The sequence below is a fragment of the Balaenoptera acutorostrata genome, chromosome 1 (genome assembly GCF_949987535.1).
Source record: "Balaenoptera acutorostrata chromosome 1, mBalAcu1.1, whole genome shotgun sequence".
Taxonomy (NCBI): Eukaryota; Metazoa; Chordata; class Mammalia; order Artiodactyla; family Balaenopteridae; genus Balaenoptera; species Balaenoptera acutorostrata.
The window spans coordinates 103,327,307-103,353,743 of record NC_080064.1 but is presented as its reverse complement, the minus strand read 5'-3'; the positions used below and the strand labels follow the sequence as shown (position 1 = coordinate 103,353,743).

At 46.1% G+C, this 26,437-nt stretch overlaps 1 protein-coding gene across 1 annotated transcript; it reads right to left on the bottom strand.

Moving 5' to 3' along the window:
• Window positions 1-1,745: 1,745 nt before the first annotated feature.
• Window positions 1,746-26,437, bottom strand: MAB21L3 (mab-21 like 3). Its single transcript, XM_007169329.3, has 6 exons — window positions 26,319-26,437; window positions 17,605-17,745; window positions 14,118-14,409; window positions 10,105-10,283; window positions 9,443-9,637; window positions 1,746-5,067 (listed from the first exon to the last, which is right to left on the bottom strand). Exons 1-6 carry the CDS (start codon window positions 26,364-26,366, stop codon window positions 4,834-4,836), a joined length of 1,089 nt encoding a protein of 362 aa, XP_007169391.1. The 5' UTR covers window positions 26,367-26,437; the 3' UTR covers window positions 1,746-4,833.

Genomic DNA, 26,437 nt, shown 5'->3' with positions numbered 1-26,437 from the left:
ATACAGCAGCTAAAAGGAACACACCACTCCACATGCATCCACATGGGAGAGTCTCAAAGGTGTACTGTGGACATAAGAAGCAAATCACAGAAGACTTCGTTCAGGATGTTTCCATATACATAAAGCTTAAAAACAGGCAAAACTAAAAAGACAATTGGGATGTACGCAAGTCACATTTTTTTTAAAATGATTTCTGACTGCATCTTTATCAAGAACAGTATTTCTTTTATTTTTTTAAATAAATTTATTTATTTATTTATTTTTGGCTGTGTTTGGGTCTTCATTGCTGTGCATGGGCTTTTCTCAAGTTGCGGTGAGTGGGGGCTACTCTTTGTTGTGGTGCATGGGCTTCTCATTGTGGTGGCTTCTTTTGTTGCGGAGCACGGCTTCTAGGGGCACGGGCTTCAGTAGTTGTGGCATGTGGGCTCAGTAGTTGTGGCATGCGGGCTTCAGTAGTTGTGGCTCATGGACTGTAGAGCGCAGGCTCAGTAGTTGTGGCGCACAGGCTTAGTTGCTCCGCGGCATGGGAGATCTTCCTGGACCAGGGCTCGAACCTATGTCCCCTGCATTGGCAGGCAGATTCTTAACCACTGCGCCACCAGGGAAGTCCCGCAGGTCACATTTTGTTGATTCTAAAATTTACTTTTTCACCTTTTAATCTCTAAAATTAGGATGCATCTTATAATCAGTGGTGTTTTGTAATTACCCTTAGCAGCACTTTTTCTTTCTTAGACATGAAATAATGATGCATCTCACAATTGTTGGGGGCTTAGGTTCAATGAAATATGATAGGTGGTAGAATGAAAGAAAAGCAGCAGAATGACTAACCTAAAATTTGGGATCACAGTTACCTATGTTCAGGGAGGGAGGGGGCTAAGGAACAGAAGGGTCACCTAGGAGAATTCTAAAGTATCGGCAAAATGTTATTTTTTCACCTAGACAGTGAGTATATTGGTATTTGTTTTACTATAATTCTTGAAACAGTTTCGACTTGCGCACGTATGATATTTTTTTTTTTTTTAAAGGATATCTTTTTTTTTTAAATTTTTTATTATTATTATTATTTGTTTTATTTTATTTATTTATGGCTGTGTTGGGTCTTCATTTCTGTGCGAGGGCTTTCTCTAGTTGTGGCAAGCGGGGACCACTCTTCATCGCCGTGTGCGGGTCCCTCACTATCGCGGCCTCTCGTCGCGGAGCACAGGCTCCAGACGCACAGGCTCCAGACGCACAGGCTCCAGACGCACAGGCTCAGCAATTGTGGCTCACGGGCCCAATTGCTCCGTGGCATGTGGGATCTTCCCAGACCAGGGCTCGAATCCGTGTCCCCTGCATTGGCAGGCAGATTCTCAACCACTGCGCCACCAGGGAAGCCCAACGTATGATATTTTTTACAATTAGAAAAGTGTGAAGAGGTAAGGAAGTGGAGACACATGTATAATAATTCGGGAAGCTGGATAGAACGGGGGGAAGAGAGGCAGGTGGTGGCTGGGGGAGGGTGTGGAGGGTGCTACAGGGAAGACGGCCCTGAGAAGCTGGGGGGCCAGCCCATCGCACGTGGAGAAATCAGGAGAGATATTCCTCTGTTGCAGCAAGAGTGACAAAGGAAAAGATGGGTTTATGGAATATGTGGTGTTATTTTGGGCATGTTTTCCTTGTGATGGTTTCTAATTTCTTTGTGAAGAATTTATCTGTGGGGTGGTGGTAGTTATCAAACGGACAAACGGACATGAGGAGTAGGCGTCTAAGATGCTACACATTTATTCCACAGTTACTCCATGCCACGTCTAAACGAAGAGTTTTGTACATCCATTGCTCTGTTTATTCCCCCCATCAAAGCAGTGAGGTATATATTCTCTTATGATGTATTCATTTCCCAGGGTCGCCATAACAATATACCACAGACTTAAACAGCATGGCTTAAACAACAGAAAATTACTTTCTCGCAGTTCTGGAGGCTGCAAGCCCACGATCAAGGTGCTAGCCTTGCTGGTTTCTCCTGAGGCCTCCACTCAGTTTGCAGATGGCCTTTTTCCTTTGCACCCTTGCCCATGGTGTCTCTACCTCTTCTTCTAAGAACATCAGTCCTATTGGATTAGGGCCCAAACCCTAAGGGCCTCATTTTAACTTAATCACCTCTTTAAAGGCCTTAGCTCTAAATACAGTCACATTCTGAGGTACTGGAAGTTAGGGCTTCAACATGTGAATTTGGGGGCTGGGGAACACAATCCAGCCCATAACAATGCCCATAAAGAAATGGAGATTTAGGGAGGCTGAACAGCTTGCCAAGGGCATGCAGGTACAGTGTAAGAGCTGGGATGCGAATGCAAGCAGAACAACTGCAGTCTCTGAATGCCAACCATTCCACTAAAAAACAGTCTGATGCCTGAGAAGAGTGGAGATGCATGAAAAAAGGCTTTTGGAGAATTAAAAAAAAAAAAAAAAGCTTCCTAATAAAGGAGTACTATTATATTATTAGACTTTCAGAGCTGTGCAATCTGTCCCAGGAAACAGAATAGATGGACTGTCCTCTCATACACTCCCTTTTTAAATCTGAGCTTTAATCAAAAAGACTGTAGTTTTTGGCCAAAACGGCAGTAAAGGCCAACAACTCAGCATCCGCTGAAGTCCTCAGTCCCTGGTTCCCTTTTTGGAGAAGCCCGGTGTAAATTATGAGCTGAGGAGGGCGACACCTGCTGGGCTCTGTGGTGCATGCGTGGGAACCTGGCTCTTTTCATAGGCAGTCCCCCACTGCTCTCTGCTGGCCAGCAGTTAGGAACACCCAGGAATGTGCAGACAGCCCTACTTCATTCAAAAACTACAAATCCATAGGGAAAGATGGGAAGAATCTACTGGAATCAGACTGTGGAGTATGTCAGTCCCACTCCCTTCCATACATATACATACATTTCAAATCAATGGTACAGTCAACCTTCACTTGGCATTCCGTGACTGTGCAGCTGTTTTAAAACTTGTGTCAGTTTTCATCATTAAAAAATATATATCTGCCACCTTCTTGAAAATGATGTTTCTCAAGATCCAAGAATATGAGAATTCAAATGCAGGTTTTGATGACTTAATAAAATATTGGTTTGTTCATACTTTCATGTTTTCAAAAACTATAGACTGATTTTAAGTTTGTTCAACATTTTAAAACCATGATTTCCTATGTGATAGTCCAAGGACCCCACCACTTGGTTACAGTATTTTTGTAAAAATAATTGTTTTCATTTTCATATGTGACTTTTATTTAAAAAAGAATCAGCAGTTCATGCTTTTAGAAATTATTTATCTGGGGAAAATGTTCTAAGTAATAAAGGATTCCCTTGAATTGAGAAGCATAAATAAGTGCCAGAAGAAACTATGGACCTCCCGAGAACTCCTAGAATTCCTGGTGTGTGTGTGTCACAGGATGTGTGGCCTTGAGGACCTCGGTGAAATTCAAAATGAGTGGGCTCAAGGGCCTTCAGTGTCCCCATCCTCGTGTGGGTCCCCAGACCCCCTTGATACAGTTGCCGGAATGGGCATTTAAAATGCAAATCAAATCATAATACCCTCCTGCTTCTGGAGAGGTCAAATATCACACATCTGATTTTAGAGTAAAATACAAATTCCTTACCAGGTTTACAAGGCCAAGTGATCTGGCTCATGCCAGCCCCTCGAAGTCTGCCCTTGGCCCCCTTTTCTTCCCTTGCAGCTGTTTGCATTTTCATCCTTCAAGGATCTCTCTGTGGCTCTATTTCAATATTCTGTTTATTTTCTTCAGGCCACTTGCTACAACTTATAATAATCAAGTGTGTTTATCTATTGTTCATTTCCTGTCTTTACCATTAGGCATCATCTGCATCAGGTAAGTCCTTGTCCATCTTGCTTTTGCTGCATCCCCAGTACCTAATGAGTATATATTTATCAATGAATGAGGAAGTGAACCACTAAGTGAGCAAAGGAAGGAACTGAGAGGTGAGTGACACCAAAGTCATTCCATGCAGATAGATCACAGTACCGAGTTCATTCCATAAACAGAAGGAAGTCTCATCCCTGACCCACGGCATGGGAAGCAAGGAAGGGCAGTCACTGGGCTTGCTGCGTTCTCATCTTTGACCGCACTAGTCATCAAAACCACTCCTCCCTTCTTAGAGAACACCAGGGAAGCAGGCAGATCCACAAGCCTGAACCACTGTTGAGGAGAACTGGAGGGCACACGGGCAACACAGGCATGCTAACCCATCAGACGTAATCATTTAATCAGTGGTGTAGATACTGATCCTGAATGCAAACACCAGCCACTAAACCAACGAGTAACACTTTGTGTTGATCCAGCACCTTCCCCTTGAAAGGGCAGCAGCACAGTCTGTAGGCTTGCAGCCCTGCTCTGAGGGAGGCATATGAACAGTCCCATTTTACGAATGGAACAATAATGAGCCCGTGGTCAGTGGGCTGGAGAACCACTCGCGGGCAGCAGGCTGATGCCTGGCCTTCCGGAGGTTCTCTCTACATCGTCCCTGACAGACAACCAGAGCCTGAGCAAGGGAAACTAAATTCAGAACTGTCATCAGTTCAGAAACTATGGCTCAGGGAAGCTTGATGAGAGCTGTCTCCCAAAGAGGTAGCTAGTGGGGGGCAGAAATGCTTGCTTGGCTGCAGGGAGGCCTGGACCAGACATCTTGGGGCACGGTTTTTCCCCCCTGAAGTGCTGCTGGGTTGATGGAATTTTCCTCTGCCATCCATTGCTTCTCTCCTGGGCAGGATCCTGGCCTCTGACTAAGGAACGATCCACAGAGAGTGAGGTCAAGTTTGAATGAAATGTCCAAGAGTGTCCCACGCAGGGCAGCATCAGGGCAGGCTGATCTGGGGGTTCTTCAGGAAGAAGGCCAGCTTCTGGGCCAGGGCCCCCAGCTCGCCTGAATTGGCGTACCGCAGGAGGTTGCTCTTGCGCACGAAGTAGTGTTTCAGAAAGTGCTGGCTCACGCACTTGTGCAGCTTCCTCACCAGGCGCAGGAATGCTCTGCTGAAGACCCGCCAGTCCTTTGGGTGGGGATACTTCTCACAAGTCCAGAAGAGCACTGTCTGTGGAAGGAAGAGGCGGTGTCAGACATCGTCCCAGGCTATTGAAGGAGAGTGTCTTCAGGAACGTTCCTGAGCTCACGTGGCCTGGGAAGGAGGAGACGGGAGCCCCAGGGGCAAGCTGGGTCTGCCGTGGATTTATGATCCCCAGCCTTGGACGGGCTGTCAGCCTCCTCCTGCTGGTCTCCTATGCCTCTTTGGTAATTTATTCTCTCCGCTGGCATTTCCAATGATCACCACTCTCCTAAAATTCACGATTCCCCACACCTGGCAGATGCGTTTGCCTCCTTTACAAGGAAAATGCCTCGTGCGTGCAAACCAGCCATCGTTCCTTCATTTGGTATCTTCCTCTCTGCATCCCCTTAGCCTGGGAAAATCCCTCTGCAGGGCTGGGATCTCCCCTTCTAGGAACTGTAAATGAGTTTCTTCTTCCTCATTGGCTTTTAAGTCTATTAAAGCTCTCCTGCTCTCCAAGTGCCACATCTCCCTCCTGCCCTAACTCTCACCTCTCTGCAAATCCAGGCTTCTGCAGAGAATCATCTTAATAATTTGTCATTTCTTCCCCTCTGATTTCCTGCCTTAATCCACTCCAATATGGATTCTTCTGCCATCAGTCCTCAAAGGCTGCTCTCCTTAAGGTCCAGTGATCCCCATGTTTGCTAAATCCAGCAGGCTCTTTCCAGCTCTCACCCTACCTGACCTTTCAGTGGAATCTGGTTCTCTCATGCATACCCTCACTCTTGAGCCATTGTTCACTTGGCTTCCAAGTGGGTTTCTCTGAGCAGTGCAGCTACTCCTTGGCGTGCTCACCTACCTGCCCTAATGCTGGAGTTCTGGGGGCTCAGTTCCAAGCCCTCTTCTCCCACCAAATATAGATAACTTGCTATTTCTTTTCTCCAGTTCACACTTCTCCTCTGACCTCCTTACCTGGTATCTCTTGGCCATCTGAAAGTTATCTCAGTCCATATGTCCAAACTGAACTCCTGGCCCTCCCCCGCATACCTCGTGTGCTTCCAGGGTTGTTTATCCAGCCTGTTACGCAAGACGAAAACCTAGGAGTCATTCCCCTCCCTCACCACCTCCAATCAAGTCCGGCCAGTCCTCCTGCCTATGTAGTTTTCAATCCACCCACTTATCTTCACCAATACGATCACCCTCTCCCACCGTGTCTCGCCGGGACCTCTGCCACAGCCGGCACCTCTTCTTGTCACCATCCTATCTGTCGTCATCCACACTGCAGCCAACGTGATCTCTTTGAAATATAAATCTTTCTTCTTGTCTAAAATACTTCAAAGTCTTCCCATTGTTTGTTAATTAAAAAACACCATCCTTAGCATGGTTTGGTTGACAAGGTTTGGTCCCTCCCTTCCTTTCCAGCCTCATCTCGCCCTGTGTTCTCCCTCGCTCTTTCCTTCTAGCCACACTGGCCTCGTTTCATGCTCTCTTCTATCACAGGGCCTTTCACAACCCACTTCTTCCGTGTGGAGCGTACTTCCTTCCCCAACTTGTCCAGGAAACTCATCCATCAGATCAAACTTCCCTACGACACCCATTAAGCACTCTCTTCATCCCATACTTCTCATATGCAGCAGTGACGACAGTGGTGGTCGTTTTCCTACGTATTTAGGTGATTCCCTACTAGATGGCAAACCCTATGTGAGCAGAGGACTAGACCTATTTGTATTCACGCTGATGTTACTACATTCAGCAGAGGGACTGGCCCGTGGGAGGCAGCCAATTGACATTTATTGACCGAGTGAAATATTAAAGTTTGGGTTTAGATGTTGAGTATTTTGAAATTACAGTCTTTCCTAAAAAGTAAAAGAGCAGTTTTAGGTTCACAGCAAGATATTGAATGTGTTTTGATTTGGAGTACATTGTTTTGAGTAAATGAGTTGGAGATAATTTCATGCTAGTCAAGATAACCTAGATACAGACACATGTTCCAATTCCTCCTGTAGTTAAGCTTTTATCTCCCTAAGCAAACAGAAGCAGTTAAGCCTATTATAAGCAAGCCTCTGTGCCTTTGATTAGGTTTAGGAATAAATAAGCCGATGAAAGATAAGCTCTTTCTTCACATGAAATTGCTATGGGGGAGAAGCCTCTTTGGGGGGGAGGTAAAGACCTTCTAGGAGGTGCCCATGATTGGCACGTCCTTCCTGATGCTGTTTTGCAACCCAGTGTCTTCCACTTTCCCCCGACTAAAGTCTTGGCAAGGATCCTGCACACTTAAGCCATCATCCAGGATGGTATCTCATACCCCATTACCAGCAGCCATGTCCATCCCAGTGCCTCCACGTGAGAGAATTCTACCCTCGGACAAGGGTGGAAGACGAGGGGAAAAGGCAGTCAGTACTGTTTCGATTTCTCAACAAATAACCCCCTTTTAAATGCTAATTCTTGAGAATGCACAATTTTATTATGCCGTGTAGGTGGGGTAGGGAAGACTAAAACAGGGGACCTTTAAGGACTTGCCCTGAAATCCTCTAGATGATTTAGAAGCCACCGGAATACAAGGAAATCATGGATGGAATGCAGTTTTGAGAGCAGTCAAGGGCTGGGAGGCCCGTGGTGGCCCTATTCAATCTTTCTAAAATACTCATGGTACTTAAAGTGTTTTCGTCCATCCTAATTGTGGAGCAATGAAGTCAGTGGTTAGTTAAGAGTATGAGATTTGATATGAGACCGCCTGGAGTTTCCTTCTCAGCTCTGACTTTTCCTAGTGTGGCCAGTGGAAAGGCAAGTAAGAAAGAAGCTAAATCCCCGAAATGAATTAGACTAGCTTCAGAAAGTACATGTCCTCGATCCAGGAGAACAGGTGTGTGTTTTTAGGGGGACATGTTTGGGGACACTTCAAGAATGTTGAAACTGGAGAGAAAGGCCCCAGTATGTGCACATGAGATGTTAACAGATTCTTGGGCAGGTCAGGGAGAACAGGTTATGAGGAAAGATAAGAAAGCAAAGCAAAGATGAACAATGTTGCTGGGGGGAAAAGTGGAGTAAAATGTGAAGTCATTCATTCAGATGATCAGCAAATATTTACTGAGCAACTACTACATACAAAGCATTGGGAGAGATACAAAGCGTTCGGTATGAGTTGCCCTTAAATAGCTTGTGTTAGGCCTGAAACAGTAACACAGGGCTGGGAAATGGTTGTCTACTGGATGAGACGAGGCCCAGGTAGGAGCATGCAAGGAAGGCACCACACACCCCAGGGACTTGTGCTCACCTGTGTAGAAGGTCGGGGAGAAGGGCTGAAGCTCCAGGATGGATACTAGCTGGGCTGGGGCTACTAAGAGTCTGATACCTACTCCCCCACCGTGTGTTGCACGCAGTATTACCCGAGCATCCAGCTCACCATGGGTGGTCAGAAATTTGAGAAAGAGGAACTGAGAGTGTGATCAAAGGCCATCTCTCCAGGGGGGACCCCCTGATCCCCCGGTCCAGGTCAGGTTCTGCTACCCTGAGCCTTCCTAGAGCAATGCTCCTCTCCACCCCAGCATTCCCCCACGTGGCACGATTCCACGCACACCTGCAGACTGTTCGACCCACGTCTGTCGCCCCTGCTGGACCACAAGCTCCATGAGAGCAGGTACCACATCTGCGTTTGTTCACCTTGTACCGCCAGGTGTAGAGCACACAGCAGGTGCGGGGGCAAGTGACTGGCCCGCAGGGATCTCAATAAACATATGCTGAGTGAGTGAGTGAACGCATGTATGGCTGCCTGATGGTAAGTCCTTGCCTGGTGATTTGCAACCCAGAAGTTCAGGTTTGCTGCCAGGTTTGTCGGGTACCCCAACATTTCCTGGTTTTCTCCTCTGCACAGAGCGCGTGTGTGAGTGTGTATGTGTGTGCGCATGAATGGCTGCACTTGGGCTAGAACGGGGACTGAATGAGTCATAACGTGAGGGAAAACGTGAATCCATCTCAGGTTTGAGGAACTCCCAAGATTTCACCAGACTGTAGATTTCTCAGGGGCAGAGACTGCATGCTGTAATTCATTTCTGAACCTCAGCAGGGTTTCTGGCACATAGTGGGTGCTTGTGTTGGTTTCTCGAGTGAAATAAAAGGAGGGGAGAGGGAGAGGGAGAGAAGGCAAGACAGAAAGGAAGAAAGGGAAGAGGGAAACCGGAAGAGGGAAGAAAGGAGGTGGAGGACAGGGACCCTGGGCCGGGGTGCTGTGGACATGCACGCAGCTGGGGCTGTATAGCGCCATAAGGAGTACTAATTTGTGAGATGGCAAATATGGACACTAGGCCCCCTCCTACTCATCACACACACCCCCGTTGTGAGTAGCTCTGGTGACCCTGCAGAGGCCGCAGAGGGACCCACCCAGCCCCAGCCGCCCTGGCCCTCTAGGCCGGGGCGGCACACTCACCTGAAGGTGGTAGGACGTGATCACAGGTCTTTTCCCTGGACACCAGACGTCCTCCTTCATCTGCCTCATGGCCTGGAGACACTTCCTGCGGCAGCCCCCGTCCTCATCCAGCTGCTCCAGCAGCACCTGTTCGGCCCGCAAGAAGCTCAGCTGCCAGTGGTAGTTTGAACAGGCCAACAAGCTAAACCCAAACGACTGGGGGAAGAGAAAAACAGCGGGAAACGAGAAGGATGATGCTGGTTGAGGAGAAAGCCATCTCCGAAGCCGTGCACTAGGAGGGGGGACCTGCCACTGGGCGAGCAGCACATCCATGTGGGGACACGGAGGGACCCTCAGGGGAGCCCCTTGCACGCAGGCAATTAACTGGGGAGGCTGCGTCCACTTTCTCTTGGGCAGTGGTTCTCCAACTTGAGCCTGCCCCAGAATCACCTGGAGGGGCTGTGAGAACACAAATTGCTGGGCCCTGCCCACCGAGTCTCGTTCCCTAGGGCCAGAGCGGGGCCCGGGAATCTGCATTTATAACAGATTCCCAGGTGCCGCTGCAGGTTCTGGGGATCTAGTGAAATTTCAATCTTCCTTCCGAAGCTGGCTGCTGGTTAGTGATGCTGTGGTTGGTTAAGGTGAGAGCATCTCTGGTGAGCCGGGACCCTGCGGGCTCATACCTTGATGCACTGCACTCTCTCTGCAGAAGGCCAGCGCTTCAGACACGAAGGCCACCGGGCTTTCTTGGACCAGGCGGTGGGGATCTCCACTGAGGGGGTCAGCTCTAGTTCCACCCGACCTGTGGAAGTTTCCACGGCGACTCGAACTGCAGGGCGGTCCATTAGCATGCTGACCTTACCTGGTGGTAAATGACAGACAATGGGAAGACAAAGCCTGGCTCAATACTAGCGTTCAAAGAAGGAATTTGTGATCTGTGGCTCCTACCAGCTCCTTGTAACTGGTGGGGCAAATTTCAGAGTTTCCGTAGCACACCAGGGCAGCCTGTTTATGTCAACGCTACACACTTAGCTAAGGAAATATTCATAGAAACATTGCTAGAAAATCTCATTGTTGGTGGGGTTTACTTTTTTCTTTCATCCTCCTCCCCTACCTTTTCTAAAAAAATTAATAGATTCTTTCCAGCAGGCGCGACTGAAAGAGACAGAGAATACAAGGAAAAGGTCTAGCTTTTGCTACGGTAAGATGAAATCCAAGCATTTTTCTATAGCCCCATCCATTCCACCCAGATGTCGACGACCCCATTTAGGACAGCCTCAGACCCCTTACTTATGCATTTGCCTTTGGTGGAGTTCAGCTTAACCTGTCTCTTAACTAAGTCACACAGTCTCAAGAGACGGTATTTGTTCGCACCACCCATGAACCAGCCTAGCCTCAGATGGATTTATCATCATAAGCCTTGAAATCATAACATACTTCCAAGTGTGGCATAGCCGCTGGCTTGAAGAGTCAAGTAAGCAGAAAGAAGCCCTCCCTGTCTTTTCCAACCAGGCAAAGAGAGGGAGAGAAAAGGAATGGATCTGGCAAAGTTTTCCAGCTCACACATTAGAATTCATTTCCAGTCTGTCCCCCCTTCTTTCAACAGATACGCAGTCATGTTGTGTTTGTTTGCTTGCCTTCATCGTAGATAAGGATGAGCCGTCTTGCATCGGGATCTGTTATTTTGCTTTTCCTTGCTCAGAGAAGGAAACGGAAACTCATTTATTAATTGCGTTAGGCTGTCCAAAAGGAAAACACTCCTCTCCTTGGCTGAGGTGTGAGAAAGAGCTTATTGTCTGCATCTCATCAGAGCTGCCCAGACAGGAACATGACAACGTCTGGTACTTCAGCGTTATTTACTGAAAGCAGCCCGTCAACCTGGCCCAGTCTGAATCTCTTACATGCACTTTCACTATTAACAGTGTCGCAGGGTGAGGAGGCGAGCCTCCGCTACTCTGCTAACTCGGTGTGTGACCTTTGGCCTGTTACGTAATCTCTCTAAATCTCAGTTTTCTTGTCTGTACAACAGTTAGAAAAATGATCCTAACTCTCACAGGGTTGCTGTGAGTATTAAATGAAATAATCCATGAACGCACCCTCCTCGACATGGTAAAAAATCCATTCAACACGAGCTATCTCCATTACGGAATCTTTCAGAACTATTCTGTCTAGACAAGCACAAGTACGTTGCAAATCCTTTTCTTTCTTTACAAGTGGGGTTGCATATTATTCAGCAATTTGGTTTTTCACTTAATTATGTTGCACGGGCACTTCTCTGTGTGTGCCTACGTACACACACACCCCATTCTTTTTTTAATCCTAATTTATCTTTTACTTCAATTTACTCCACCAATGAGAAATACATGCAAATGCAAAAGTCAACAAAGTATTTTAAAAGGGAAATGAAAAGGAGGGATTTCTGTTAAAGCCGTATGTTGGATTGGAGATCCCCTAACCCACTGCCAATAAGACATATAAAAGTTTAAAAACATTATTTGTATGTAAGGAGACTGCCAGGAAGTAGGAGAATCATTTGAAACTAGCAATGAAGCAAGAACGCCTACCCAGGAAAGTACTAAGTGGGAGAATTGCCAAAATACCTTCATGGCGTTAAGCCTCGGTACTTAACAGCTTCTGTGCATAGAAACTGCACAGAGAGGAAGAGAGGAGGTCTAACGGGCTGAGCCTGGGGCTTATGCTGGGTGGTAAGCCTCACAAAGCTGGAATCAGGAAAAGCTGTATCTTGAGGGAAATTATGAACTAAGAGAAGTAGGCAGATTTTCTTGTGGGCTCTGGAGAGTTGATTTAATACAAAAAACAACAACAACAAAAACCAAGCTCTTCCCTCCTCCTTAGAATTTCAAAGGCGTTAGTCACCATCCTGTGTTTAGGGCCCGGATGTTTACATTCCCAAATCATCTAGGTAAGATGGTACTTCTGAGAGTACCAGGAAAAATCAAACACAAGTCTTCTCGGAGAAACACACCCCAGTATGCACATGGATTGTGAATGGTGTTGCACAGACAGCGGGTGTGGGGCTCCAATCCAATATCGACAGACCTCGTGCCTTTTAAAGGCCGCGTGATAGTCCACTAGGCGGAGGTAGCATAATTGATGAAGTCAGTTTTCCTTTGTTAGCCATCAGACGATTTCTAATTGCTTACTATTACAAAGCCGATTCAGTAGATATCCTCATGCATATTTCTTTGTGTATCTGCAGGAATGTATCTTTAGAACTGGAATTGTTGAATTGCCAAGTAAGCACATAACAAAAATAAAAATGGGCTAGCTGCCCTTTAAAAAAGGAGGCACCAATTTACGCTTCCAAGAACAATGCATGAAAATGCCTATTTAACCATACTCACTCCTGCAGGGAGCATGATTATATGTCAGCCTACTAGGTGTTTTAATGTATATTTCTTGAAATGTATGTTAGATGGAGCATTTCTTATTTTTACTAGCCATTTATATTCTTTTTCTGTGACTCGTGCTTTTCGGTCAGGATTTCTATTGGTCTGCTCATAGCTTTTCTTATTGGTTTATAAATACTCTTTTATAATTAAGGAAATTAGCCATTTTCCCAGTTTGAAATTCACCTTTTTACTCTGTGTGAACAGAAACATGTGTGTGGGCAGGTGTGCACATATGCCACACTGTACAGTAGCTTAGGATTTCGGGGTTGTGAGAAAATTATAATTCGAAAAGATTCATGCACCCCAATGTTCATTGCAGCACTATTTACAATAGCCAAGGCATGGAAGCAACCTAAATGTCCATCAACAAATGAATGGATAAAGAAGATGTGGTGTGTATATATATATATATATATATATAATGAAATATTGCTCAGCCATAAAAAAGAATGAATAATTTGCAGCAACATGGAATAACCTAGAGATTATCATACTAAGTGAACTAAGCCAAAGACAGATATCACTTATATGTGGAATCTAAAAAAAAAAAAAAAGATATAAATGAACTTATTTACAAAACAGAAATAGACCCATAGACATAGAAAACAAACTTATGGTTACCAAGGGTGAAAGGGGCGTGGGGAGGGATAGATTAGGAGTTTGGGATTAACATATATACACTACTTATAAAATAGATAACCAACAAGGACCTACTGTATAGCACAGGGAACTATACTCAATACACCGGAAACTAACACAACATTGTAAATCAACTATACTTCAATAAAAAAGAAAAGAAAAAAAAAATTTGGGGGTTGTCAAACATAATCAGTTCCTTATGGCTTCTGGCTTTTTGTGTTTTGGTATGTCAGTGGTTCCCAGATGTGCTGTCCCAGCACACTGGAATACTGCAGTCAGTTGGAGGGTGTTGTAGTGGAAATGTGCTAATAACAAAGATCTGAGGTTGATGAGTAATTTGTGAAAGTACCCAGGTTTTGAAGCTAACATCTTGGAAACGGCGCATAACCCAAAGACTGTCTTATCTATGCCAGGGCAGTAGATTGAGGCCACGGAAGTGTGTTGTGAGTATGAATTCCATTCTGTGTGTCACAGCAGAAAAAAGAGCTAATTCATATTGTGGGGATTAGACAGATGTAAAAAGCACATGATTTTATCCTCAATCTAAGGGCGTGAGCTTCAGGAAACACCCAAGCAGAGGTTTTTTTTTTAGAGCAAAATGGAAATGCCAGACATTTTCCTTGTACATTTCCTGATCGGCTCACCTGACAGGTGACAGGTTTCAATTGCGTTTTCAACCAGCTTCCGGAACACCTGGAGGACCTTGGCAGGCACAATGTCTCCGTCAATGTTCACATCTGCCTCGTGCCACTGCCACAGGCTCTTCAGAAACTGCTCCACCTCCAGCCACTGCTGCAGGCCCTCCGGGTCCCGCAGCGGGCAGGGCAGCCGGGAGCCCTGCAGGGTGTAGTAGCGCCAGCGCTGCTGCCGGGCCTCTCTGTACCCAGCCAGGCCTCTCATCGGCACTGTGATGAGGAGCTGGGTGGGGGCCAAAACCTGGGGTTAGGAAAGGAGGGAGAAGGAGTGTGAGTTCCTAGACTCGGGAGGTGACAGAAGCCCTCAGGGAGCCGCCCTGCTGACCCAGGCCGCTCAGTTAACCACTCAACCCTTAGCAATGTGACAAGGAGGACAGAACTGCGCCCACCTGCCCGCCTGTTGGCAGAGGATTCCGTCTCTGTTGTGCCACTAGCCCATTGTAACGCTTCGGGCAAAGAAATTAACTCAGTGAGGCCTGGGTTTCATGGATCTGCAAGGAAAAAGAGTGAAGTGGACCCGGAACTCTAGAGGCACCTAAAGCTTGAAGGGAGGGGGACAAAAAAGCAGGGAGGGGAACTAGTAGTCACTGCTTTCTGCACACACCAAGCACTGCAATTCTTGTGCATTAGCCTATCTCGTGTTCACAGCCACACGTGAGGCAGGCTTTGCTAACATTTCCCAGATGAGGAACCTGAGGCTCAGAGGGGCTCCAAGTCTCCCCAGGGACACACAGCCAGTCAGTGGTAGAGCCGGAACTTGACTTTAGGTCTTCCGATTGCTTGTTCAATGGTTAATTGTCTCTCCTGAGCTGGTTCTTAGTCAAGAATCAATGACCCGGGATGGGTGAAAGAGCCGGTATGAATTAAGGGTGGGAAGGGATGGGAGGGGAGGTGAAAGAATTCTGCAAAATGCCTCCCTTTCTTTTTGCTTGTACTGATGACCCGCAGACAGTGTTAATGGCTAATCCTTACAGAATCACAGGTGACATGAAAACCTGTTTGTTGAGACAAGGTGAGCTATTGAGATGATTCTAAGTTTAATGGGAAAAAGTAAACACTAAGAATCTACTTACTCTGTTTCTACAGGAACCGGGAAAGCAGTGGTCAGGCCGATAGTCCAAGAGATAGAACAAATTCGTCCACAGTGCGGTACCACCAAAGGGAAATGACCTTTAATCACATCACCCAAGCAGCCCACTCCACCCTGCATGTTTCCCCATCACTCAGCTATACACGGGAGGAGCCACCTCCTTTCCACGGAAAGTTCTGACAGTGGAATTTGGATAACCTTTGCCCAGGGACCAGTCAGTGGCGAAATCAGGGGTGAACACCAAAATCAGCAATAACTGATTCTGCCTCATTTTCATGGAACAGTAGTATGGATGCTTTAGATGATGGGTGCACATGACTTCTGGTGTCCATTGAAATGTGGTGGGATTAAAACAAGGGAGGGGGGGATCTAAACTATGGCATTTAAAATCTATATATTTGGGGGGACTTCTCTGGCAGTCCAGTGGTTAAGACTCTGCGCTTCCACTGCAGGGGGCATGGGTTCGATCCTTGGTCGGGGAACTAAGATCCCGCATGCTGTGCGGCACGGCCAAAACAAACAAACAAACAAAAAACCCCAAATCTATACATTTTTTGAACCCACTTGCATGTGAATCCAAGAACACAACTATCATGTTATTAGTCACAAAAATGGTGGTTAATAAATGCTTATTGAATTTGGGCCAAGATAAAATAAAAGCGTTTTTATATGCCCCACTGTAACTATTTTCAAAACTTATATAATATGCAGGATACAGTGTATATAAATGCAAGATATATTTTAAGCTGTGAATTCTAAGTGAGACCACAGAAGGAAATTTCCCCAGATACAGTTCTAGGAAAAGTGGTGTGATGTTTCTATTCCTAGTCACTTGCCTATATTTGTCCTGTTTAGGTTGGCAAGGTAGATAGAGGTGGGCAGATGATGCTCTGACATTCCAGGGTCCAATCTAATTTTATAATTTTCATCCTGGAGTAAATTTCCTAAAGTCTGATTCTGTCCCCAAATCCACAAGTCCCAGCATCTTGTGGGTGGTCCTTGTACCCACCAAACTTGAAATGTACTGGACTAGCAATGGTCTTTCGTTCAGGTACTAATTCTTTTGCTTCCTCATTCATTCAACAGAAGTTGAGTGTCTATCATGGGCCACACACTATGCTGGGTGCTAGGAAGGAAGCAATCAAGAAACATGATCCGGGGCTTCCCTGGTGGCGCAGCGGTTGAGAATCTGCCTGCCAATGCAGGGGACACGGGTTCGAGCCCTGGTCTGGGAAGATCCCACATGCCGCGGAGCAACTGGGCCCGTGAGCCACAATTACTGAGCCTGCGCGTCTGGAGCCTGTGCTCCACAGCAAGAGAGGCCGCGATAGTGAGAGGCCCGCGCACCGCGATGAAGAGAGGCCCCCGCTTGCCACGGCTAGAGAAAGCCCTCGCACAGAAACGAAGACCCAACACAGCAAAAATAAATAAATAAATAAATAAAATTAAGACGTGTTAAAAAATATATATATATATACATTTAAACAAAACAAAACAAAACAAAACAAAACAAAACTTTAAAAAAAAAAAAAAAAGAAACATGATCCTTATAAGCAAGGAACTTATGGTCTCGTGTGAGAGCTGGGGCATGCGTACACATAAGTTTAATACTTATAGGAAAGAGGTTCTTGTGTGTCACAAGAAAAATCAAGATAAAGGAGCACAGGGATTCAGAATGATTCAGAGTCTCATTTCTCTCATCTCTAAAAGGGAGCAAACCATAATGGCTGTTCCACTAGGTTGTGTGCAGGTTTGGGTGAGATCATTTCTGTGAGATTGGCTTTGCCCACACTACAATGTTGCATGAATGCTGGTTGTCACACACGGGCCCTGGGGGCTTACAGCTCTGTGGGATTCCTCAGCAGGGACAGAGTTGCTAGGCTGCTCCTGCAGTTCCTAAGGGCCACCTCTTCCACTTTCTTCCTTCCCCCACCTGTAGCCCATCCACTATCACTTTCAACTCTTTTCTCGCCAATGCCTTGAGTTCCCTCTACCCAGTCCCCAATCTATTAAATGGGTGCTTAATAAATGAATGTGTGCTTAACTGAACTTTAATTGGTACAGTGGAACATGCTTTGGAATCAGAAGCCACAGGTGGAGTTCTGGTTCTAGCGCCTAATATGACTTGATCAAGTCATTTGACTTTTTTAAGCCTCCATTTTTATCATCTGTAAAGTAGGAATGTGGGGCTTCAAATGCAGTAACATCTATGCAATGAGTGTAAATGGTAAATACTAAGAGATCTTGTTAGTAATCTTAGTGATGTGAGTGCCTGACACATGCTGAGACCACCCCCCCGTTTCCTGGCTCGCTGGGTGGGCACTTAGAGCCAAGTGACCCACATACCTTAATGTTCTCATTGTACGTGTCAGAGTAAAGGACGGCTTGAAATCGAATGTCTTGGTAGCTGATTTCTGTGGTCAGATGATGGACAATTTTCTGCACCTCTTCCACCATCTGGGAGATCCACTGGCGCCTCAAGTCCACCTGGGGGTGAAAGGATCAGCAAAGGCAGTTATTCCCAGATCGGGCCCCAAGGAAGTGACGAGACAGGGCACCAAGCAGTCAGCTCAGAAAGTCCTGCCCTTCCCAGAACTCCGGGAGAGATGAACTTAGGTCTGATGACACTCATTGGTGCCTCAGTGTTCTCTTCTGAAATAGAAGCATTGCTCAATATTTATGTAGTACCTGCCTTGCGGTAGGTGTTGTCTAGGTCCTCGGCATGACAGTGAACAGGACAGCAGCGAACGAGATAGAGATACTTGCTTTCGAGTTGAAAATACAGGACACATGTGTATGTGTGTGTGTATACATACATATATACATACATACACACAAACATATATACATATATGTGTACACACATATGTATAATGTAAGATCAGGTATAAATCCCAAGAAGAACAATACAATAGGATAAGGGACTAGAGAATAAAGGGGCTGCTATTTTTAGACCGGGTGGCCAGGGAAGGCCTCTCGAAGGAGGTGAGATTTGAGTGAGCCCTGATGACAGCTTGGGAAAGCAAATTCCAAGGCCCCTAAAGCAGGAGCAAGCTTGGCAAGGCTCAAGGGCCAGCAAGGAGGCCTTTGCTGTGGTTATAGGAAAAGAAGAAGGAGGGTGATAGGAGATGAACTTGGAAAGGATGGTGGGGGCCAGGCCATCCCACAGGGTTTTGTGAACCATGGTGAGACTCTAAAATGGGATAAGAATGCCTGCTGTCCAGGTTGGTGAATATAAAATAGTCTAATGCACATGAACATGCGGCGGATTGTTTTCTGTATGCCATCAATAAATGATGGTTCCCTTCTCCCGTGCGCTCACCCCCTCCTTTGGCTCCTAGACCCTTAAGAAAAGGCGTGCACTGATGTTTCTTCTGAATCTGCACGGCATGTCTCCAAGAACTGGAAGGGGCTCTTTGTTACGTTGCTCCGGAGGCACCTGCAGGCTGGTGTATGATAAGGGTCTCCCTCAGAGATGCTGCAGAGCGTGTGTCTTATATGACCTTAAGCACGATGATCAGGTCTATACTAGCTTTTAATATCATCTTCTTGCCACCAGCAGCCACCCACCCCTCTCCGTGTGTTCATCTCACAACATTCATCACGGGAGAAGGGACAAAGGGGAGCTTTCTTGAGCATCTGTAAACTATCAACATTCTGCATCTTTTGGCATATGTAAGTGGAAGAGAGAAGGTAGTCACAGAGAGGGGCAGGTCATTTGCCATGCCCAAAATAAAGGCAAATGCTTGTAGAAGCATAATTAAGGGTCTCTCCAGTGTAGGACTTCTCTGATGTGCTGGGATTCAATTCCATTTGACCAATTTTTGTTGAACATCCACTTCATGCCAGGTTCTGTGCCTACCGTGTTGTCAAGAGGTTGACAGATAAGATGACAAAGCAAGACCAATAAACTGGAAATTAAAATGACAGCCATTAGTGCTAAGTATAGGTTTGCAAAGGATGCTAAGGGTACACAAAAAAGGGAAACTGCATCTAGCCTGGAGGCCTTCCTGAAGGCATGGTATATCAGAGTTGTATCTTGAAAGGTTAGCAGGAGTTAGCTAGAGAGAGAAGGTTGTTCTAGAAAGAGAAAATGGTAGATACCTAACACAAGGAGCACAAGGGGAGAACTGCAATTGTTTCTACTTTGTTGGAGCAGACGTTGCCTTGGAGGAGAATGGTGAGGTGGGAGAACAAACAGTGAGAGGTCTTGAAAGTACAGGAAGAAGAATTTCAAGAACAAAGTCAACAGTAAGTGGCTGAGTGAGATAAGGCCCCCCAAATGCCTGTAGAGTTTGGTAACTAGAACAGGACTGATGTGTTTGGGGAAACCGTGGGCGTCAAGCCAGATAGCAGTGGGTTTAGAGAGAATGGGAAACCAGCAAGTGAAGTCAGAGGTAAGCGACTCCTCCTGCAAGTCTGGCTGGGGGAAGGAAAAAACAAAAACAAGGACAGCAACGGGTTTTTTCAAAAGGACACACAGGTTCGAACATGTTTAGATGCTGAGAGAAAAGAGCCAGTGAAGAAGGAAGAGGGCAGAGAGCAAAACCTCTGAGCAAGGGTTTCCCAGCCAGGAAGCATTGTGGAAATCCAGAAACCTGGTGAGGAGCTCGCCTCCGTGTGTCAGAAGGAAAAGAAGATGGGTGCAAATGCAGATAAAAGCATAGAGAGTTCCTGCCTGACGTCAGCAGGAGACAAGGCAGTGCGTTGAGAGTGAGGTGAGAAGAGGAAGGCAGGGGACTTCAGGGTGACAGACATTGGCAATAGCTTCTCTAAGGGATGAGGGGCCATTTGGGCACATGGGTAAAGGTTGCCAGGCAGAACCAGGACTCAGCTGTGGGTGCACGAGGCTGTGGGATACCAGTGGACTCAGTTATAAGAGGTTGTCCAGTACCTCCCGGCCCTCCAGGAGTAACAGTGGAGGTGCTATTAGAGTTTGCTGGCAAGATCTGGAGAAGAGCAAGGGAAGGGGTCAGTGGAGGGCCATGTTTTCGAGCCTGGGCAGAGAATGGATGAAGCCAGTTTGGTAGATTAGGGGACATTGGACAAGTTCCGGGGCCAGACGTCTGATCAGGAATAGTGGGAAGAAGTAAGACAAGGGCTAACTGGATAGAACGTTGCAGTCAGAATGGTTGGGAAATAGTAATCTCGAATAGTTAAGTTCTCAGAATGTGCTGAGGACTAAGGCTAATTTCCCAAATCTTCCAAGTCCACTGATGTGTGTCCATAGAACCTGACTGTTAGTAACACAGCGGTGACTCTATATATGCAGATACATTTTGTTTCCTATGTTAACAAACTAATGAAAGATTCATTACCATATTGATACTATCAAATAATTTTTAACAGATAAAAGCTTGAAAATGTGTGTGTGTGTCTGTGTCTCTCTATGTGTGTCTGTGTGTGTGTGTCTGTGTATGTGTCTGTGTGTGTGTGTCTGTGTGTGTGTGTCTGTGTGTGTGAGTGTGTCTGTGTGTGTGAGTGTGTGTGTGTCTGTGTGTGTGTGTCTGTGTGTGTGCACCTAGTGGGAACAGTTCTCCATTGTGAACGTCATCTACAAATTATGCCGCCATTTGATGGCAGAATTTTCTTACTGGCAGGACAAGTCCAGACACCCCTTAGAAGACACCTATAATTTCTCATTCATTATTCCTCTTTATGACCTGTTTTGACATGTGAAGATAAAAGTCAGAATACGGAAATAATTTTTCTGGGCCTAGAGCCACAAATTCTGGTTTTGATTTTCTTTATCCGTCACTTTTGCTGCAATTTAAACTCAGGATCTTAGAATTGGAAGAGTCTCAGAAACCATCTTGTCTGGTATCCCTTTACAGAAGGCCAGAGTGACAGGGCGACCCTCCTAATATCACACTGGTACTTAGCAGTATGACTAGACCTAATGCCCAGGTTCCCTAACTCTTCTTTCTGTCACACTGTGCTACACCCTCAATTAGGAGTTCCAGAAATAATACCTACCTTTATCCTCTTTCTGAACCTGACCATGCCCTCAATTTGGAGTTCATGAAATAACAAGTCCAAAGTTGTTCTGGCATGCCACACCACTGACTGTTCTGGCATGCCGCAGACACATAAAGGCGACACGGCAGGGGCCGGACAGCGATGCAGGGCTTAACCAGAGCTGTGGAGGGAGAGCCCTGCCTTGGACAGGCCTGCCCCAGGACCCAAGCCACTGGAGTCGAGGAGGAGCCGCTTTCCTGTTAGGTGATGGGCAGCCCCTTCCTGCCTATGTCTCTGGATACACTTCCTGCCATTGGTTCTTACCAAACAGGATCACAGAGCTATTCACCGGCCCCCAAAGGGGTTTGGGCTGGGGGTACCTCTTGTCACTCCCATGGTCTAAACCACAACCCAGAAGCCCCAGGCTGTTTCCCTCCGCTTGTCCTGACCATGGCCTAGCGAGGTACGGTAAGAAGATTCCATTTCACGGTGTGGAAAAGCAGGAAATGGGGCCTGAGGCAGCTTTACAGGGAGTGGTCTTGGTGAAAGAAGGAGGCCCCACCACAGGTAGAGACCTGTCGCCAGCCCAATGTCAGAATCCCTTTGTTGCCTCTCAAACTTCAGGAAGCAAGCTAAGATACCAGTTGTAACCTTGAAGCAGCCTTGTCACTAAATTTATTTCACAGCAAAGCTTTGAAACAAACTTAAGGAGGAAATATGATAATTTAAGAAGATGGATCAAAGCCCATTCGGTCCAAATTTTTTTTTTGTTTTGCTGCTCCTCGCGGCTTGTGGGATCTTAGTTCCCTGACCAGGGATCGAACCTGGGCCCTAAGAGTGAAAGCGCCAAATCCTAACCACTGGACCACCAGGGAATTTCCTCACACAGTCCAAACTTGACCTCAAGTGCCTGTTTAAGTTTCATTCACATCCTCTGCTGATTAGGTCAATGGACAAAGGTTGGGACTTCCCTGGTGGTCCAATGGTAAAGAATCTGCCTTCCAATGCAGGGGATGCGTGTTCGATCCCTGGTCAGGGAACTAAGATCCCACATGCCAAGGGGCAACTAAGCCCACGCGTGGCAACTACTGTGCCCGTGTGCCTCAACTAGAGAGCCTGTGTGCCGCAAACGGCAGAGCCCACGTGCTCTGGAGCCCACACACCACAACTAGAGAGAAGCCTGCATGCCTCAACTAGCGAGAAGCCCGAGTGCCACAACGAAAGAACCCGTGTGCTGCAACGAAGATCTCGTGTGCTGCAACTAGGGTCTGACGTAGCCCAAATAAATAAATAAATAAATAAATAAGTAAAAGAGACTTTGTCTTAAAAAAATAAATAAACAAAGAGAAACACTTTGTTTCTAAAGAGAAGCATTTGTGGGTGTGACAGAGCAAAAGCAGAAATAAATTGTGGTAAGTTAACCAGGCCCATGATGTTAGATGTGGTTAGATCATCTAATCCAACCCCTGCATTGCACTGACCCTGCAAAAGTTATGCCACACTCCTTAGCATGCAGATTTAGTCACTCTAACTAAGCAGAGTTTACGCAGAAACAGTCATTAGAGACTGTTGGCACCTTTAAGGTTGCCATCCATTTTTTGTGGGCCTCCTTCCAGGACTTGTCTATGTGCCCACACGCATGTCCACCTCCCCAGGTACAGCGTCAGGCCCATTGTTGTCCCACATCATTTGCTACTATTAATAGCTCAAGTTTGTGAACAATTTCCTGTTTCAAATACAAATTATTGAGAATTCAAGGTTGTTCCTTATAATTACATCAGTCTGACTCACTTGTATTCCCACATGCTTTCCTGAGAGGGAGGTAGCAGGTATACTAAATAGTGCACCAGGAATGCCACACAGGCCTGGCCACACCCAGGAGCATGTGACCAAAGCGAATGTCATCCACGGTGAGTGCCACTGGGGAAAAAGGCTGAGAACTTCCTTCTAGACAACAGGAAGTCAGACTTTTAATTCTGGAATTGCATTAACTCCAATAATCAGTTCAAAAAAGTGGTGGGGCGGGGGGCACAGACACTGTCTCTGTCTTCCAGGGGTTTATAATTTAAAGGCACGGAGACTTGAATTCAGTGATCCATACAGATAAGACATCATATTCTCCATCTTTTTAGACTAATTCTTCCATGAACCAAATGCTTGGGCCCCACAGGATATTTGCAGCTCCCAAACACAGCAGAAGCCATAGCAACAGCAGCACCGTGGAGCTAAGACTGCTGAGGCCTTGCTGTGCGCAGGATACTTTATAAGGGTTAGCTCCTTTGAGACTCTCGATAATCCTTTAAGGTGGATGCTATGATAATCCCCATTTTACAGAGGATGACACTGGAGGTCAGAAAGTATAATAATTTACCCAGGGTCCCAGAGTCAGTAAGTCACAGAACAGGAATCCACACCCAGGCAGTGCCCTTGTTCATAATCACTGCACCGCTCCGCCTCCCCAAGGACAAGGGGACTGGGAATGAAACCCGCTAACTGCTTGAATGGGGTTCCAGTAGCTGGAAGGCCTCTCCTCCACCTGTTAAAACCCTATGCATTACGCACGCGCTAAGGCTTTGTCATCACTCTTTCTGTGAAACGCCTCTCCCATCAGAGGTCATACTGCTCTCTTCCCCTCCAGCACCCTGTTTAAATCTCTATGTAGTGGGCTTCCCTGGTGGCACAGTGGTTGAGAATCCGCCCGCCAATGCAGGGGACACGGGTTCGAGCCCTGGTCTGGGAAGATCCCACATGCCGTGGAGCAACTAAGCCCGTGCACAACAACCACTGAGCCTGCGCTCTAGACCCTGCGAGCCACAACTACTGAGCCTGTGTGCTGCAACTACTGAAGCCTGTGCGCCTAGAGCCCGTGCTCCACAATAAGAGAAGCCACTGCAATGAGAAGCCTGAGCACCGCAATGAAGAGTAGCCCCCGCTCACTGCAACTAGAGAAAGCCCGCGCGCAGCAACGAAGATCCAATGCAGCTGAAAATAAAATTAAATAAATAAATAAATAAATCTCTATGTAGCGCTTGTGATGTTAAGCATTTGCTGTCTGCATGGGGAACTTCCTCCTTTTACCTTTGGGGTTATGTGCAAAATCTGCAGGTGAGATAGGGCCACCCTTAAAGATACCCAAACACAAAATTTCTCTCTCACTAAGCAGGCCACATCCAGACCTGTGTTTTGGGCACTGTGTTTTGCACTGTGTGTGTTTATGGTGATATAGAGGGTTTAGCAGAGGAAATGTGGTTTGGCGTAAAAAAAGAATAAGCTGAAACTGCAGCATCTTCACTAACTGTGTGACTTCGGACACGCTGTTTAATCAGCACGAGCCCTGATTCCTCCTCTGTTAAAATGGAGGTAATATGCACCTGTCAGATGATTGTTGATTAAATGAGACACTGTAGGGCCTCAACCTGTCAGCACCTTTAACGCTCATCTTGCATTATCTTCAGTGAGCCCTGAAGATACTTCTGACCACATACGTGCAATGATACTATGTGAATTCAAGGGGAATAAAGATATCCAAGACACTGTTCTTCCCCCTGGAAACTTATAAAGAATAAAATGATATACTATTTAAGTTGCCACCAAGATAACAATAGGAAAGGTGTCGGGAGTCAAGATACAATTGATCGCCAAATAAATATGATCAGTGATCATTATGATGGGAGTTCACAGGAAGACACAGAAGTTTTGTGTTGGGGTGTCAGATTAATCTTCCATCAGAAAGTGGACTCTCAGCTGAGTTTGAAGGATGAGGCTGAGCCAGAAAAATGAAGAAGAGACAGGACATCTCCCCAGGTGTGGGGGGGAGGGACGCTCTGGCCTGAGATCTTCTCAGGGCACAGTTCTTGTGGGACAGGGCTGTCAGACTCAACCACCTACGGGGCAGAGTAGGGGACACACATGGGGGGGGTGGAGGCGGGTGTCAGACCCAGCAGTGCCGCAGCCTCCAGTGGGACAGACACTCAGCTCCAGCCCATGGCTGCCAGGTAAGAAACTGGGACCTGTGGTTGCCAGATAGTCTGATTTTTTTTTTTCCAGAGAAGATGGAAAGCTGGATTTCTATGCAAAATCTCACTATTTTGAAATGTTTGTAACAAATGGGACAAAATTTAAAAATTCTCTGCAGGCCAAAGAAAACACACGCACAGGCTGGATTCAACATAAAGAGCTTTTGTTTAGAATTTCTGTGATTGAAGATGCAGGGAAGCAGAGAGTAGAAAGATAAAGTATTACTTGAATGCCAGGCTAAAATATTTGGATTTTTTTCTTTCAGAAAACACAGGGCAATGGGGAAATGCCAGCTAACGCCCCTTCCACTTATAGCCCCCAAAAGGAGAAATCATTTTGTTTGCTATAATTTTTATTATAAGTTTTCCCTATTTATCCCTCTTAATGGTTTTGCCTAAGAAATCAACTTGACTTATCACTATAATAATGAACTCTGCTTTGTTTACTCGTAAGGCATGAAAACCCTAGACTAGTGCCTAACTCTTTGTTTAAATATTTTAGTTTTAAGGGTGGCTCTGTGCCTTAATCGCTTCAGCTGTAAATGGAAAGGCTTAAACTAGATAATATTGAATGTCCCTTCAAGTTCTAACATCCAAAGAGCCTATGACTCTATAGAGAAGAAATTAAATTAGTTCTTAATTGAGGCATACTAAAAATATAGTGGCAATACATACATATTTTAATCTAGCAGTTTTACAGTTTTCAAAGAGCTTTCTTATTTACTTTTTTTCAAAGACCCCACTAAGATCCTATTATCACTCCCATTTTACAGAGACGAAAACTGAGGCTCAGACAGGTTAAGTGTCTTGCTCATGACCACCCAGGCATCAGTGGCAGAGCTGGAGTTCCAGCCCAAGTTCTAACTCTTCTTTCCACATTCTATTCCCAACATACCTCTTGCACTAGAACCTCAAAGAGAGGACTGAAATATGGTAAGTTCCTGAACACTCTTATGGGTGATGGTCTTGAGTTCCTGAGGAGCATTTTCTGTATCTTTGGAAACAGCCTGAAATTCTTTCTGCATCAAGGTTGGTGGGGCAGGAGGGTGGGAGGGGCGCATGGGAGAGACCCGTATCTGTCCTTACCTTATTCAGCAGGCAGTCTTCTAAGTTTCCTTCCATTAGGGATTTCATGTCTTCTTGGTCTATGCTGAGCAGAACAGCAACGTCTTGGTTTGTCTCTCAGCAGAGAGAGCACTTGTGCG